At 47.7% G+C, this 17,221-nt stretch overlaps 1 protein-coding gene across 2 annotated transcripts in view; it reads left to right on the top strand.

Annotated features, from left to right (window-relative positions):
* The window catches only part of LOC134527851 (glycerol-3-phosphate dehydrogenase [NAD(+)], cytoplasmic), an 86,600-nt gene that overhangs the window by 2,480 nt on the left and 66,899 nt on the right, over positions 1 to 17,221 (top strand). For both annotated transcript variants that reach the window (XM_063360808.1, XM_063360809.1), the window contains exons 2-3: positions 534 to 711; positions 13,676 to 13,816. In XM_063360808.1, coding sequence (XP_063216878.1) covers positions 534 to 711; positions 13,676 to 13,816 — 319 coding nt within the window. The remainder of the gene's footprint in view (positions 1 to 533; positions 712 to 13,675; positions 13,817 to 17,221) is intronic.

The raw sequence follows: 17,221 nt of genomic DNA, 5'->3' as shown, positions 1-17,221 counted from the left end.
ATTTATTTATTTATTTATTTATTTATTTATGTATTTATTTATTTATTTATTTATTTCTGTGAACTGGTAAACACCTTAGGTCACACTTACAATGAAGAGTCCAAAATATAATTTGTACCACACCAAAGTATAATTTGTGCCCTGTTAATAAATATTCAATTAAATTACACTCCAGTGGAACTGTTGGTCTTGTAGGAGCAGTCATATTCAAATAATACTTATGGGAAAGCTTGTTTTATTAATTTTGACTATTAAAAATAACACTGAGGGTTTTATTGGTGCAAACAGAGATAAGAAAAAAAATAAAAGAATAGTGGGAAACCAGGATACATCTACAGTTTTTTTCTTGTCAGCCTGTACTAGTAGTGAATCCCATTCTTCCCATTTTTTTTTTTGAAAACTAAATTTTATCAAATGTAAGTTGAGGTCCAGTGAGGGGTGGACTTACCATCACCTCGAGCCCCACCTTGTATCCGTGACTGACCTGTGCCACCCAAACTATTACCATCCCAGCACATCTGTTCTGGTCGCAGGGGCTCTGCCATCGCCAAGATTGTCGGCTACAACGCGCTGCGGCACAACTCGCTGAATGAGTGCGTCACTATGTATGTGTACGAGGAGCTGGTGAATGGCCGCAAGCTCACCGAGATCATCAACGAGACCCACGAGAACGTCAAGTACCTTCCTGGCCACAAGCTACCCCCCAACGTGGTGAGTTGGTTGGTTCAACAGGGCTCTGCTTTGCACGCTTGCGCACAGAGGCTTTGAGGTGATGCAATGTCCAGGGTTGTGGCAGGCACCGAGTCACTTGTACAGACCCGGTGCCACATCTCATGCCTTCAGCTCTGTTGGCGCGGTAGATTAGAATGTTATGTTATGTTAGTTCTTCATTGATGTGCCACAACAAACATTCTCTCTCATTGATACAACAGGCGTAACAAAGTACTGTATGAAAAACAAGACATTATTTGTTTCTTATCAATTAAACACATTTCAATTAGCCAACAGTTTTTCCTTTTTGGACGTCCCCATCGACTGCGCACTCATCTAGGGCCGAGGGTTTATGCGACCTTGAGTGCTCAGTGCCTCCCTCTCAGTCACAAAAAATCAGACTGTTGAAAAATAATGTAAATGGATTTTTAACTACAGTAGAGTCTCGATTAGCCCAGCTTCAATAAACCAAGGCTCTGTATTATCAGAGTTGACCTAAAGCACCGTTACAAGATAAGACTGGTTAATCATTGGCTGGAGGACCTTGAAAATGATCTAACTTTTAAGAAGCCTAAAAGAAATTAACCTCAAAGATGCCCTTGGGCGAACCATGGAGTGACATGAAAGAATCTGCACTGAAGAAAAGTTGTAAAAACATCATCCCGAAAAATGATTCAACTGGGCCAACTAAAAACTAAGGTGATTTTATTATATTTGTACTATCAGAGATTTGGCTTATCTGAGGATGCAGCAATCCTCATTATGTCAGTTAATCAAGGCACTGTGTACTGTATTTGATGTGAAGACACTTTACGCGAAATAAAGTTAGACACAGCTCAGTTTAAAGGAGGGGGAATGTTAAATAATAAAGGAGTTTATCAGCTTGCTTTTTCTTGCATATAATAACAAAAATAAGATAAAAATATTTCTGAAAACTGGTAAGAAGTCACAATCGTGCCCGGATATGACGATTGTTCCTTGTAAAAACATAAAACACTTGATGCAACTCTCTACTACTGTTGCAGGTAGTGATGTGAAACTCTGTTTATGATTATTAATTGACTTTAAACTGTTCACAATCATTATCAAATAAAAACGTCCAAAATGAATTTCCACTTTTATTCATTATCAATGACACTGTAAATACGTGTTGCCAAGCCGCCAAAACGGCACGACCTCTCGGCCCGGCCCTGATACAACGACTGGCGAAACTCAGCACATCACAGAATACTTAGGACAAATCACTTATGTGAAGACTTCCCCGAAATAGTGCCTTACTATTGGCTACAACCCTTACCCTTACAACTAAATTTGAGTAACCCCCTTCTTTGAGGGCTTCTCCTTGCTCAGATCACATGTCTCTGTCTTTCTCGTACACCTTCTGTCTCTTTTTAATTTAACACCAAATTCTGGAATTCCCCAGTCAGATATTCCCACGGTCTGGACAAAAGTCTGGCTTACACAGGATGCAATAAACTATCGTTGTTTCGGCGCTGCTGTGTCGCCGCACATCTTTGTTTTTCTCTACACACAATACAGTTTTAAAACCAATATAAAATAGATACTTAAAATTGTTGTTGTAGTTGTTGTTGTTGTTGTAGTGGTGGTTGTAAATGTAAACTGAAATGCAATAAAATACTGAAATTCAATAAAACACTGAAATTCACACTTACATGTATAATACCCAAGCCAGCAAATTGAAAGCTATAATAATTATAGTCAAGTGGCTTTTTTTATATAAAATAATTGAATATTAAAATTAATTACAAGAATATTATAAATAATAAAATACAAGATGAAAAACTAGGTTACTGCAACTTTGAAGGATAAGTTGATATACTGCAATACTGAGAAACCATTATAATTATAATATTTAGTTCTCAAAAATTATTTTAAAAGCTGTGAGGGCAGGGTCTTGCAATGTTACAAACTAAGACAAGTTTTTTGTAACAGGATGTCTCACAGGTCACAAAAGTCACGGAAAAGTAACAAAACTGAAGGACTGGTCACAGAAGTCACAAAAAAGACCTAAATTATACAGTTGAGGGCTGATCGCGCATTGCCGGTGATTTCGAGATGTTAACTATGGGCGCCACCACGTGGAAGGGCACGTGGACCCGGCGGAGTCTCTCACTCAGGGCGTGACGTAGCCCAAGTGGGGACGAGTTACCAGCCCTTTCTATCCTAGCTACCCAGACCTGGCCCGCTCTAGGCGTCGGGCACGCCACACTCCTAGACTCACTCACCACGTGATTAAATAAGTACTCACTTTATACTTATTCTCCAGATTTAATTTCACTAACACGTCTCTCTACACGCCCGTTACACGTTATACATTACACGGTTAAAAAGCCTGAGGCACGAATCGGTTTAGGTGAGGGCATGGTCCACACACGTGGCCATACTGCAAAGTATACTTATTACACGGTGATGAAAAACTCGACTGAGACAATTAGTTAATTAAACAGCCCGCTGACCGAGAGCTGCCCCGAGGATGACGAACGAAAGCGATTTAAAAAGAATTAACGATACAGAAATTACTTGGTCAGTGATGAACAAAGGTTGAGGTCCCCGGGGTGCTGGCGCGTCTGCTCTCGGTCAGTGATGAAGATCGACTGGGCTGAGCTCATCGCTCGCAGGTGGCAACATGGCGCCCTTCGCGCCAACACAATTACCGTTACTGTATTCTACGACTCCGTGCCCCGGCGAAAGTTGAGTAAATTACAGATAAACATTAAAAATATATAAAAATTACTGACAATGGAAAGTTTGTTACTATTTACTTATTTAATGATAATTCATATAAAAGCATTCCTATCCTCGTCCAAGTCCGTGCCTGTTCGGGTCCGCCCGGGCAACGTCTATAGTTATTTAAGGTAACTTATTTAAATTAAAGAAACACAAGTAAACTACACAGCACTGGGGCGAAGATGGATGAAAACAACAAAAAGGCTTACAATTAATATTAACATAGCAATTTTAGGGATCGCCGCACTGCTTCTAAGCGCCCTCTTGTGGTAGTTCGTGGCGCGCAATTCAAACACACGACTACGTACATGGCGGTACAAATGCCGGGGAAGGGGAGAGGAATGTTGAGGAAACGGAGACTGACTAGGCTCATGGGGCGTAGCCCCGGCTGACGTCAATTGCCCCCCCCTCGAATAGCCGGTCATGTCGACGTTTCCGCTGGGTCGCCTGTGGGCGTGGTCGCCCCCTTATCAACAACAGCTGTGCTTCCTCGCGATCCCTCGGGGTCGTAGCGTGTATCGCGGAGCCGGAACTGGGTCTTGTGACGCCCGGTCTCCCCTCTCTTCCCGCGGTGTTTCGTCTTCCTGCGGTTCGGTTACTGTCACCCTGAACGTGGAGTCTGCCAACGAGTAATGCAGCGGCCATAATGGCTCGTCCGGCGAACCCGGCCTACTCTCTACTTCCTCCGGCCACCTTATCAGTGGTTGGGATGTCGACTGGCCCTCCGTCACTCCGGGCGTGTCCCTGAGAAATCCCCTGAAAGGCGAGACGTCACTCCCCGAGTCTTCGAACAGCCGCCTCGGCCGGACATCTGTGACTGCGAGGGGCGTCGCCTGTCCCGCCCCCAGGTCCGGGAAGCCTCTGAACCCGTCCCCGTCTGTTGGGGTGGACGTGACCAGCTGTGCGGCCGCCCTCCCGTCTGTCTCGTCCGCCGCCTCCGTCTCTCTCTGCCGCGTCCCTGCTCCGTCACGTCTCGTTCCCGTCTCTTCCACCCCGTCCGCCGCCTCCGTCTCTTCCTGCCCCGTCTCCGCCTCGTCCGCCGCCTCCGTCTCTTCCTGCCCCGTCTCCGCCTCGTCCGCCGCCTCCGTCTCTTCCTGTGCCAAGCGCACATCGTCCCGGTGATATTTCGCGGCCCGGCCTGAGGGTAACTTTATCACGACCGCCGTGGGCCCCGCCTTGACCACCGCCACCGGGCCAAACCACTTTGGCGCCAGGCCGGCGCAGAAGTTGCGTCGGCCGGAGGAGAGGGGGTGGAGCCTCGCGTAAACCAGCTGGCCTGGTTTCAGTTCAGGGGGCGGGCGGGTCGTCTCGGGTGTGCGTTGTGCTTGGTAAGCTGCCTGGTTACGTCGCGCCCTATCGTGCGTCTCGGCCAATCGCCTCAGGCGTCCTTCGGGGCTCTCTACGTCCGGGTCCGTTTGTTGTTGCCGCACGTGATACTCCCCGGGGAGGGTGAGGTTCCGCCCCTGGACCATGGTGGCTGGTGTTTCGCCGGTTGCCGCGTTCACCCGTCGCCGGATGCAGTACAGAACGTCCGGGATGTGCGTGTCCCATTGGGCGTGGTCATCCGCGAGCCTCAACCGCAGTTGAACCTTCACCTCTTGGTTGCGTCGTTCCGTGGGGTTCGCGCGGGGGTGGTACACGGGGGTGGTGTGTAGGATTACCCGCCATTTTCTCCCCAGCTGCGCCCACCGGCGCCCGACAAATTGGGTGGCATTGTCCGACAACAGGACCCGGGGGTACCCCCACCTAGGAAAAAACTCCGTTTCCAGGCTGCGTGCAATGGTGCCGGCGCGGATGTTCGCCAGGGGGTAGGCCTCCACCCAACGCGTGTAGCAGTCTGTCACCACCAACAAAAATCTTTTCCCTCGGGGCGTGCGGGGATATGGTCCCATTAGGTCTATGGCGACTGTATGGAATGGCTCGGTGGGCTGCCTGGGTACCTGCTGGGCTGTCCCGTCGGTGCGGCGCGCCTTGTGCCTCTGGCAATGTTTACATCTCCTCACGCAGTCCCGTACAAACTTGTTTACCCCTGGCCAGTAGAACTGTTCCCGCAGATCGCGTCGCGTCTGGTATGCGCCGGGGTGTCCGGCTAGCCTGTTCACGTGATACATGTCAAACACCTCCCGGCGGGTGGCGGCTGGCGCGAACGTCCGCCATTGGCCAGCTGTCCCCTTAGGTCGCGCCTGCAGTGTCCCGTCCAATACACGGTAGCCTTCACATTCTCCGCTCCCGCAACGGCGCACGATCTCCTGTGTGTCTGTGTCCGTGAGTTGGGCCGCTCGCACGTAGGCGTCTAAGTCATCAAGCTCCGCGCCTGGCGGTAATGTCGGTGTGACGTTAAGGTTTAGGGCACACAATGCGGCTTGGGTTGTCGGGGTGCGCGGGGTCCTGGGTATGCGCCCGCTGGGTGGTGGCAAAAGCTCCTCCCACTCCGCATCGTCACAGGCTGTGACGGTGACGTCCGGATCTCGCGACAGCTCGTCCGCTAGTTCGTTCTGTTTTCCCGGTACATGCTCGACTTCGAAATCTAAGGCCTGTAGAAGCATGGCCCAACGCGTCAGCTTCGAACGTCGCCCCTGCATCGTGGCCAGCCATTTGAGACATTGGCTGTCAGTTCTCAGTACGAATTTCTGCCCCTCCAGGTGTGGGCGGTAGCGTCTGAGGGCCCAAACTACGCCTAGACACTCACGCTCGTTCACGCTATACCGCTGCTCGACGTCGCCGAACTTGGCGCTTGCATATTCAATCACCCGAGGCTCGCCGTCGTCGCCGAGTTGTAACAGGATGGCCCCGATGCCCTTCTCGCTCGCGTCTGTTTGTACGATCAGGGGTCTGCCTGGGTCCAGCCGCGCGAGTAAGTGGCACTGTTGAAATCTGCGTTTTAGCTCGTCAAAAGCGTTCTGGGCTTCCACGGTCCACCTGAACGGACGTTTGGGTGACAGCTGTTCTGTCATCGGCGCCGCTACTACCGAGAACTCTGGGACGAAGGCTCGCAGCCAGTTAGCTAGCCCCAAGAACTTTTGCAGTTGCTTGCGCGTGCGTGGGGGCTCCTTGTTGATAATTACACTCAGCTGTTTTTCCGTGGGTCGGTTTCCGTCCGCGTTAACCACTAAGCCCAGGAAATCTAGTTCTGTGGTCCCCAGGTGGCATTTTTCGCGATTGCATGTCAGACCATGGCTCGCCAGGCGTTCCAAGACTAATGCTAAATGATGCGCATGTTCTTCCCACGTCTGAGATCAAACAATTATGTCGTCCAGATACGCGGCCGCAAACTTGCCCGAGTAGTTGTCTAAGACCCGTGTCATCATCCCTTGGAAGGTAGCGGGGGCGTCCTGTAGGCCGAATGGCATCGCGCAAAACTGAAATCTCCGCCCGTCTGGGGCTGTGAACGCCGTCTTGGGTCGGTCCGCCGGACGTATCGGCACCTGCCAATACCCAGATTTTAGGTCGAGGGAAGAAAATATCTTGGCGTTACCCAGGCCTGAAAGTGTGTCGGCCATGTTCAGCAGGGGGGGTGGGGCATTAATTGTCACTCTATTGATAGGTTTGAAATTGACACAGAAGCGTAGTTTCCCGTCTTTTTTTTCTGCCAACACGACCTGGAAATTATACGGACTTTCGCTAGGCTCAATTATCCCGTCATGCAACATGTCCTGAACCTGGTCTAGGATGGTCTGTTTACCAACGTGGCCGTAGCTACCGGGTGGGATAAACATTGGCTCGTGAGGATGGGTCGGGATGGCATGCTCAGCTATGGTGGTACGTTTCAGCGGGTCCGCGGACGCAAACACATTACACTGATGATCGAGGACCTGCTGGATGGTAGCACGAAACTCGGGGGGAACTCCGTGCTGGAACTCGTCGAGACTGACCTGGTTTACTGCTGGTGGAGTAGGCTTACCCAGCCCGTGGATGGTCCGCCGCCCCTGGGTGCCGACGTGGACGCAGCCGGCCCGGATGTCGATGGCTGCGTGCTGCTCGTAGAGCCAGGGTAGCCCCAGAATGACGTCATCACGTAACTGCTCCACCACCAGCGCCGTCGTGACGGACCGTTGGTCCCGCACGTCCACCTCCAGCGTCGCGACGCCCTGGGTGTAGCAGGCGTCCCCCGTGGTAGCCAGCTGGAGTTGGCCCGGGTGGTACTCGAAGTTGTCACGGCCAATCACGCGTGCCGCCACACAGTTGTGGCTGGCGGCGGTGTCAACAAGCGCGTGGACTGCGCGCCCGTTGACAACCACCGGAATGCGCAACAGGTCGGCCTCCGCCGCTCCCACGTGACCCAGGAGAGGCCCCGCCGCCGTAGGTCTGTTGTTGTTAGGTGAGGCGGGGGAGGTGGGCTGTCTTAGCGCGCCGCCCCCTGCCGTCCGTTTCCCGACGGCTGCTGCGCCGCGAAGTCAGGCCGGAACTTGTTCCTCACCGGGCAGTTCTCGTGCCAATGGAACGTGCCTGGTGGACACGTGTGGCACTGAGGTGGTGGGCTGCCGCCGGTAGTCCGTCTCCGCCATGTCAGCTGCGCGTGGCCGCTCGGTCCGGGTTCGTCGCGCCTAGCTTGGTCTCGGGTGGGCGCCGTGTAGGGCACCAGCGCCTTGGTGTCGGCGGGCGTCGTGTCTTCCTGCTTGGTGCTCAGGGTGGCGTGGATCCTGGTCGGTCTGACAGCTCGTAGGTCCTGCTCTAAGACGCGCGCCTGTTGGACGAACTCCTCTGCCGGACGCCGCGTCATCGGGCGTAAATACGGGCGAAATTCCGGGCGCATCAGCTCAACTACCCGCTCCAGCACTCCGGTAGGTTCTTCTCCGGGAAACAGCCGCTTGTACAGACGTATTTTTTTCATGATAAACGCCTCCGCCGCCTCCGTCGCGCCTTGCTCGAGACAATACAGCTCCGTCCGCACTCTCATCTCTGTCTTCACGTCCGCGAATCTGGCCTCGAACAATCTCGCGAACTCGGTCCACGGCATGTCATACTCCTGGACGATCTGCCACCACGTCTTGGCGTCGCCTTTGAGCGCGGTGCTCACCCTGTTCGCCCACTCACACTCCGGCACTCCGTAGCGATTCAGGCGTTCCCGACACGCGTGTACAAATCTCCGCGGATCGTCGCTGGTTCTGCCCGCAAATTCCGGTAGCTCCACGTGTCCTATGAGAGGTACCCTGCTCCGTGGTGTGTCGGCGGCGTCTCTCACCGGGCTGCGGCCTGACGGGCCCGCTATTCTCACGTGGTGGCACCACTGGCACGTGTACCACCCGTCTTGAAAGGAGATTATTTCGGACTTCGCGAGACACGCAGTGTGCTTGAACGCGCGACAGTTCCGGCACCAGCCTCCCTCCCGCGTCTTGCCCTCACACTCCGCATCCGTGCACTTCCCGTGTCCCGCCTCAAACTGATCCGCCCGTTCTGCCTGCTCGTGGTTCGGCTGCGCTTCATACTGTCCTACGCACACGCACGTGTCCGTCCACGAAGAAATCGCCGTCCCGCTCACCTGGCGCGGTCGCGCGCACATAACACAATATAAGCTATTCTTTTGAAACAACTCACTTGCCTTAATCGCGCCCGGATTTTTGTCAAGTCCGTGGTTGTCCGACATGGTCGTGTGGTGGTGAGGCCGGTCGATTGCCCCTCTTCCCTTCGCTACGCGACGCGACGCGGATGGCGGTACACACACACACTGACCTGGCCCGGCTGCTGTTGTCGCGAGGAATGCGGCCACCTGGCTGCTCGCAGCGAATTCCTGGAAGCGCGCGCCCGGCTGGTCACGTGGCCGGCGCGCCAGAGTCCCGCTATGCGCTCCGCGCGAACAATAGTTCCAGCGCGAACTTTAGTTCCGCGCGCTCCGCGTAACAACCGCCTATCTCACACGCTCGTACAGGTCTGGTTTTCGCGGAAGATGTAACTCGCCCCACGCTCTTGGGCGCCATTTGAGGGCTGATCGCGCATTGCCGGTGATTTCGAGATGTTAACTATGGGCGCCACCACGTGGAAGGGCACGTGGACCCGGCGGAGTCTCTCACTCAGGGCGTGACGTAGCCCAAGTGGGGACGAGTTACCAGCCCTTTCTATCCTAGCTACCCAGACCTGGCCCGCTCTAGGCGTCGGGCACGCCACACTCCTAGACTCACTCACCACGTGATTAAATAAGTACTCACTTTATACTTATTCTCCAGATTTAATTTCACTAACACGTCTCTCTACACGCCCGTTACACGTTATACATTACACGGTTAAAAAGCCTGAGGCACGAATCGGTTTAGGTGAGGGCATGGTCCACACACGTGGCCATACTGCAAAGTATACTTATTACACGGTGATGAAAAACTCGACTGAGACAATTAGTTAATTAAACAGCCCGCTGACCGAGAGCTGCCCCGAGGATGACGAACGAAAGCGATTTAAAAAGAATTAACGATACAGAAATTACTTGGTCAGTGATGAACAAAGGTTGAGGTCCCCGGGGTGCTGGCGCGTCTGCTCTCGGTCAGTGATGAAGATCGACTGGGCTGAGCTCATCGCTCGCAGGTGGCAACATGGCGCCCTTCGCGCCAACACAATTACCGTTACTGTATTCTACGACTCCGTGCCCCGGCGAAAGTTGAGTAAATTACAGATAAACATTAAAAATATATAAAAATTACTGACAATGGAAAGTTTGTTACTATTTACTTATTTAATGATAATTCATATAAAAGCATTCCTATCCTCGTCCAAGTCCGTGCCTGTTCGGGTCCGCCCGGGCAACGTCTATAGTTATTTAAGGTAACTTATTTAAATTAAAGAAACACAAGTAAACTACACAGCACTGGGGCGAAGATGGATGAAAACAACAAAAAGGCTTACAATTAATATTAACATAGCAATTTTAGGGATCGCCGCACTGCTTCTAAGCGCCCTCTTGTGGTAGTTCGTGGCGCGCAATTCAAACACACGACTACGTACATGGCGGTACAAATGCCGGGGAAGGGGAGAGGAATGTTGAGGAAACGGAGACTGACTAGGCTCATGGGGCGTAGCCCCGGCTGACGTCACAGTAATGATACTGGAAGTCAGGGAAATGTAATTTTCAGCATTCTTTTGCTAACATGTGTTTTGTTTTACTGACTGTTAACTGTAGTTTATAGTTGCATATTAAATATAAATACAGTAGAACCCTGTTATAATGTTCCTGCATATAATGTTTTCCTGCTTATAATGTCATATTTTTAAAGTCCCAATATTTCCCCCATAAGGACTATGTATTTATTTCCTGCATATAACATTAATAAATAGTGTAATTTCCTGCTTATAATGTTTGCTTTCTAACATTCAATAAATGGGGAAAAAATGTTTTCAAACCAAATCATTCACTTATGATAAAAATTTTCCTTTATATATGTTTATGTTTACGATCACTGCCATACAATACATGAAGTTTGTTAAAATACTTTTTTATGCAATATACTGAAGGTACACAATGTTCATAGTTACGTGTCAGTTGGCACCCTTAGTCAACTCTTCTCTTCCTTGCCATTCCAGTGGGTATTCAGATGCACGTACATAGTTCTACGATATTTAAGTTGCCAACCATTGAGCGAGGGCATAACTAAAAGTGTTTTCTATTGCTTACAAATAATTTTTTTTTTCATTCATACGTAGGAATCCTAAAATTAAACATTTTCAGGTGGCGAAGGAGTAGACGTTCTCACTCTTAATGTTGTCATAATGAATCGTGAGACAATTTTACAAAAAAATGTGGCAGTGTATCTTTAAAGACAAGCAAAATTTAACCAGGGAACAAGACAAAGTTGAAAAATTGTTGGCTTGTTTCAGAAAATTCATGTATCAAGTATATATACTATCTTTGGTTTTAACATTAAAGTTGTTTACATAGCTTGGTGAGTCCATTGGTACAAAGCTTGAACATTGTTAAGAGCTAAATTCAGATTTCCTGCTTATAACGTTTTCCTGCTTATAATGTTTTTTTCTTGTGCTCCCTTGGAAAACATTATAACAGGGTTCTACTGTAGTTGGAGACAAACTACTCAAATCTTTTAGAAAATATATGTCTGAAAATAAATTTTATCATGTTTAATGCCTGATTTCACCTGCACTCAGGGATGCGGGCACTCGGGGACGTAGGCAAATATATGTTTTTAGGGGAAGAAGTCACATGCAATTTTAATAACAGTATTCATTGACAAAAATTTTGTATAACAATACAGTTATATCTTATTTCATTATATCTTTATTAAGACATCAGTTCAGGCATATTTCAATGTTTTCTTATAAAACTAAAAACTTATTTAGGGTCACTTCAACATTTCAAGATTTAGATAAAGCTGTTAATGCATAAGTGAATTCTTTTATTGTGGGTCCTAAAAATGTTTACATAATACCAATGTTATCGTCACGGGTTTGTAACATTTCAGGGTGGACATTTCTGGATGAAAAATCAATTTACAAGTTCAGCATTTAGTATTATAAAAAGAACTGAAGCAGTAAACATAATGCTAATAAATTATGGGGAAAAATAATTTTTTTATTTGTTTCCAAGAATAGAAGAACAAAACAGAGTATAAAGTTTTTTTCATCGCAAGTTCCAAAACACCAGCAACAATGGTAAAATGTGGACAGTGGTAATTTTAATTTACAATAACGTATATTCGGCATGGTGATGTAGTGTTATCAGAGAAAGTAATGCGTTGTAACTTTTGTTTTAGAAACAAATGAGAATCAGTTGTAAAACTGTGGTGAAGGGGTGGTTGCAGGGTTATTAATAAAACGTGCTCACATGCTGTTTAGCAGACGTGGGGCCTTGATCGGGGCTCAAGGAGCTGCTATTTATAATCACATTCTGGTTCTGATCTGCATGTCGACCGGCACGGGGTATCAAAGGCATGCGGCGGGGGAAGGGCTTCCACATAGCTGCTGCGCCCCAGGGCAATTTGTGGCAGGAGCTATGAGCGAGACTTGCAAACTCCTGCGTATGTTAGGATGGTAATTCATCCGTGGGAAAAAAATAATAAAAGAGCTTATTAAATGTAAAGGTTTATGAATCAGGGAATGCCAACCTTGCTGACAAATTCCAGTCTTGCGTTATTTTTTCCTTCTTTTTTTACAGGATATTTAAAAATTCATGATACATACGTTAACAGGTCATAGCACGTAAACTAGTCAAATATAAGTCACCATGCAAAGTATGCTCGATGCTAGAGGGCGGAATGCTGTGTCATGACATGATGAGAAACAGGACAGGCAGAATTACAGGACACAGTTGAAAGGAAAATAAAGATTTGGCAAGAGATTAGATTCTTTGCCACATGAGCATCCTTACTATGCAAGTCCGACATGCTACCAACTACGCTGCTGTACACATAGAACTTGTGGCGTGTTATGAAAGATTTAATACTTCATTATAGATAGTATTTTTTTGACTCAAGGAACTGTATGTTATTACATTATAGATGTCAAGAATGTGCAATACGTTTACGGTTATGCATGTTATAATGGTTTACAAACACATGAGGTTATCGCTACTGCAGGCCATCATGGCCGTGTGCCTCGCTCCACAAGGTGGGAGGGTCAGTGTACAGAGGCAACTGACAATCCCTGTAGGTTTATGTAGGCATTGAGAAACTTATGTGAAACAATATAATAATAAAATACTGTTCTGTATTTAGCACAATTAACAACGGCATTCAGTACGAAATGGTATGTGTAAGCAGTGCTTATTCAACCATTACTTCATTAAGTATGTATGTATGTAGTACTTTTGTAAACATTATGTATTGAGCATGCATATAAGTAAGGTTTATAGACTAAGCATCACTTCACGAAGAAGTGTGTCTTTGCCAGATAAGTACTTGATTATGAATTCCATTCTGTGTGTAAGTAATCATCAAGTATTGACACTACCAACAGGAATGACCTTAGCCTGCATGTTGGATTGTTTGTTCTTTTCAATTTAAGATTGTTATGAAAAAATGTTTCTGTAAAAGTAAAATTGTAAACCATTTACCAGTTGTAGAAACTTAGAAAAACACTTCTGCTGAGTGATGACATGATGATTCCTGCGAAAACATTAACTACAAATATTTTCTTGTCTTTCTACAAATATCACATACCATGTAGTATGAATCTGGTGACAAAATTTGTGGCAAAGCTCAAAATACAATGCTTATGTTGTGGAGTAGTCCTGGATGAAAAAGGACGGTCTGGCTGAAATGCAGTGCACGTCATGTTGCAGTTGGCAGTCCCGGATGTGGTGCAGGCTGCGCAGGGTGCGGACGTGCTCATCTTCGTGGTGCCGCACCAGTTCATACGGGGGCTGTGTGCGTCCCTGCTGGGCAAGATCAAGCCCACCGCGGTCGGGTTGTCGCTCATCAAGGTAGGAGCTTGTCGGACCTGGCAGTCCGCTCGTAGCATCTGCCAGGATACAGTCACGATGGATACCTGATGGAGCAAGGTGGGGAGAGGTCCGGTCCAACGTCACGTCCCTGCAGTCCAGCTCCCAGTTCAGATTGAAGAGTCCGGACAGTTTGGACTGAAGTGAAGCCTTCCCCACACATGATCAGTCTTGCGGTTGCTGTTGCTGTTGGATATATTGTTTTTATTGTAGAATATGGAAGAAACTTTGTATGTTACAGTCAAAGTTACACTTTTAATTTTAAAAAGGAAAAAAATAGCAAAGCAACCAAAGAGTATAAACAAAGATATCTACCATGATACTCAGCTGATGGCCTGACAGTTTTGACTTTAGGGCTCGTGAGCCCACAGTCCGATTTGATGGAAAGCCATCAGTTACAACTGATCAGTCCATCGTCCTTGCACAGACACGTCAGTTCCGACTGATAAGTTTGAACCGAAAGTAAGGACGGATTGTGTTTGGGGGGCCTTAAGTCCTTCCAGAGAAACGCTTGTGTGGTTCCTTACATTAGACCACGGGTCGGCAGACTGTGGCTCGCGAGCCGTATGTGACTATTTTCATAGGATATTACGGCTCTACAACTCACTGCACTGCCAAGGCACAAAAAAATGCAGAACAAACTCAAACGCCACAATCACAAGGCATGTCCTTAACCTGTGTGCTCGCTCCCCTACCATCGCACCGCCCTGCCACCGCGCTCACCCAGGTGCTTTTTTATTTTAATAAATAATTAAGATATTTTAGGTAGTGATGCACCGATAAGGCTTTACCGATTACCGAAACGATACAGATAACCAACATAAACATCGGCCGATACCGATACAAACCGATTACCGATTATTTTATCACATTTTCATTTGGCAACAGCTAAATTAAACAAATAATAATATATCAAGCAATACTAAGAATTAAAATATCTTCACAGGCTTATATTATTTATTTTTATTCTTAAAAGTAAATATATCATGTGAAACACGCAGTTGACATTTAGTAGTCATAATTCAACACTGGCAAATTTGAATTTAAAAAAACAAGCTTTCTTAAGTTCTCAGGCAACATCCTGTTGCGCTTCTCTTGGAGAATGTTTCCTGCTGATGAAAACAATCTCTCTGAGCACACAGATCCAAGGGGTATTATAAGATTTTTCAGTGCTGCCTTCTTCAGATGTGGGTAATTTACATCTTTTAACCAGAATTCAATCGGGTCTGTCCCTAAGTCGAATGTTGGCTGCTTCATGTAACTGTCCAGTTCTTCAATTACATTACCTGTAAATAATAAAATTACAAAATGACAAATATTTGGTTTAGCAATTAATTAATAAAATTGACGCGTGCCCGCCCTTCCTATATTAAATATCACGTTACTTTACGTCATAATTAAACCCAAAACGAGTTTTAATAAGTTCAGAAGCAATTCAGGGAAAAAGGTATTTCGGCAGTAGGCCTACTCACGTAATATGCGGCGACAAATCTGTGCGACGTCGTAGGTTATAAACAAAGCCACGAACAATAGAATAATTCATTAAAGCAACCAACTATCTTCGCCCTTTATTTTTCACTTCGCTATAACCACACATATTAACGTACTTCAGAATATAATAGTAAATATGGACGAGTTATGTAAACAATGTATATTTTTCTCTTGCCACAGCTAAACATGTACATTGTGACGCCATCTTGTGAACGGTGAACTACCAACTGTATTTATATTTTATAAAAGTATAAATTTAACTAATTAAGTTGTGAAAGAAAGTTTAAATACTTTTTAATACATAGGATTGAATATATATGTATTTACATATAATTATTTATGCCACGTTTATCTTTTCTTTTTAATTATTTATATCTAGTTTATACTTCCACCACCAGGGCAGGGAAATTTCAGTGACATTCATGCGCGCGCATCTCATCCCTTCCAAAGAGGAGTTAGTTCGCCCCTCCCTTCTTTTTCTTCGTTCCCGCGCATTTCTCCCTATATAAAGGCGAGGTCATCCACCTGAAAGTCAGTTGATCGGCCCGACGGCCAGTGAGGCTGGATTCCGCCCACTGGCCATAGGACGATCATAGGGGGAGCAGCAGAACGACTGGCTATCCGTTTTCTGCTGCTCGCACCCCTCCTTCGCGAGTTAGGCCATCCGAGGACCTATCTCGGCCTAGGGAATTTGTCTCCCTTCCCCCTCCCCTTTCTGGACGATAGGGTGTACCGTGTATAAATTCTGTGTATGTTGTAAAAGCCGATGCAGGCAACAAATTGAACTGTTTCGACAATTCAGGTCAATAAAAGTTCCGTGGAAAATACCGACATTATTTTCAATGAATAGTTTAGTCCCATCCCTCACCCCACTAGCTATTCGCCTACACCAGCCGAGTGTGAAACCTGCCGCAAGACCAGCAACTTGGACCTTCTCCACCCGATACCTGGCTCTCACCCAGGAGAGACATCGGTGAGAGGAGGAGACGGAGCAACATGCCCGTCAAGTTGGCGCCCAACGTGGGGCCCGACCAGCAGCTTGACCTCCTTCTCCATCCGGTACCTGGCTCTCACCCAAGAGAGACATTGGTGCGAAGAGGACAACACGTCAAGTTTGGCGCACCAACGCGGGGCCCGTTGATTGTTCTACAATACCCGTGAAGACCCATTGCAAGCTCTACCAGACGGACTAGCCAGCAACCACTGGAATGGACCCCTGCCACCACTTGCAGCCCATAGAAGACTTAACCAACAGCAGGCACACCATGGCCCACACCAGGAACAGCAGCAAGCAGGCAAGTGCTCCTGACCTTCCTACCACCAGGGATTCTCGAGAAGCAGACCCAGACAGCGGAGGGGAACAGCCTCCTCTCCTGGCACCCAACAACTCACCTACCTGTACATACCCAACGACGGCGGACGCAGCTCATCGACTCTGCGGTGTAGAAGACTGCCCTGGCACCGGAATCCACCAGATCAGCTGTGCTCACTGTGGACTCCTGTTCCATCACTCTTGGCCAGACGAGCCCCGAGAGCACGCCGGACTAGAATATCGATGCCTCGCATGCCAGCAGAGACAATCCTGCTGCAGCATGGAACCAATTAGCTCTAGACCTGATGGGACCTTACCCCAGAAGCACGACGGGTAAGTGCTTCCTACTCGTCATCACAGACCTTTTCTCACGATGGGTCGAAGCCTTTCCCCTCGCTAAAGTTGATTCATTTTCTACTCCAAGATGAAGTGTTCCCTGGATGGGGATACCCCAAAAGCATACTTACAGACAATGGGGTGCAATTCACTAGCAAACTATGGGCCGACACTTGCGCCAAATGCAAATGGGAACTAGAAACTTGGGCCATTCCAGTTTACCATCCCCAGGCAAACCCTACAGAGCG

The sequence above is a fragment of the Bacillus rossius genome, chromosome 1 (genome assembly GCF_032445375.1).
Source record: "Bacillus rossius redtenbacheri isolate Brsri chromosome 1, Brsri_v3, whole genome shotgun sequence".
Lineage (NCBI taxonomy): Eukaryota > Metazoa > Arthropoda > Insecta > Phasmatodea > Bacillidae > Bacillus > Bacillus rossius.
Note: the sequence above shows the minus strand (reverse complement) of the source record. Positions and strands in the feature narration are given on the sequence as shown.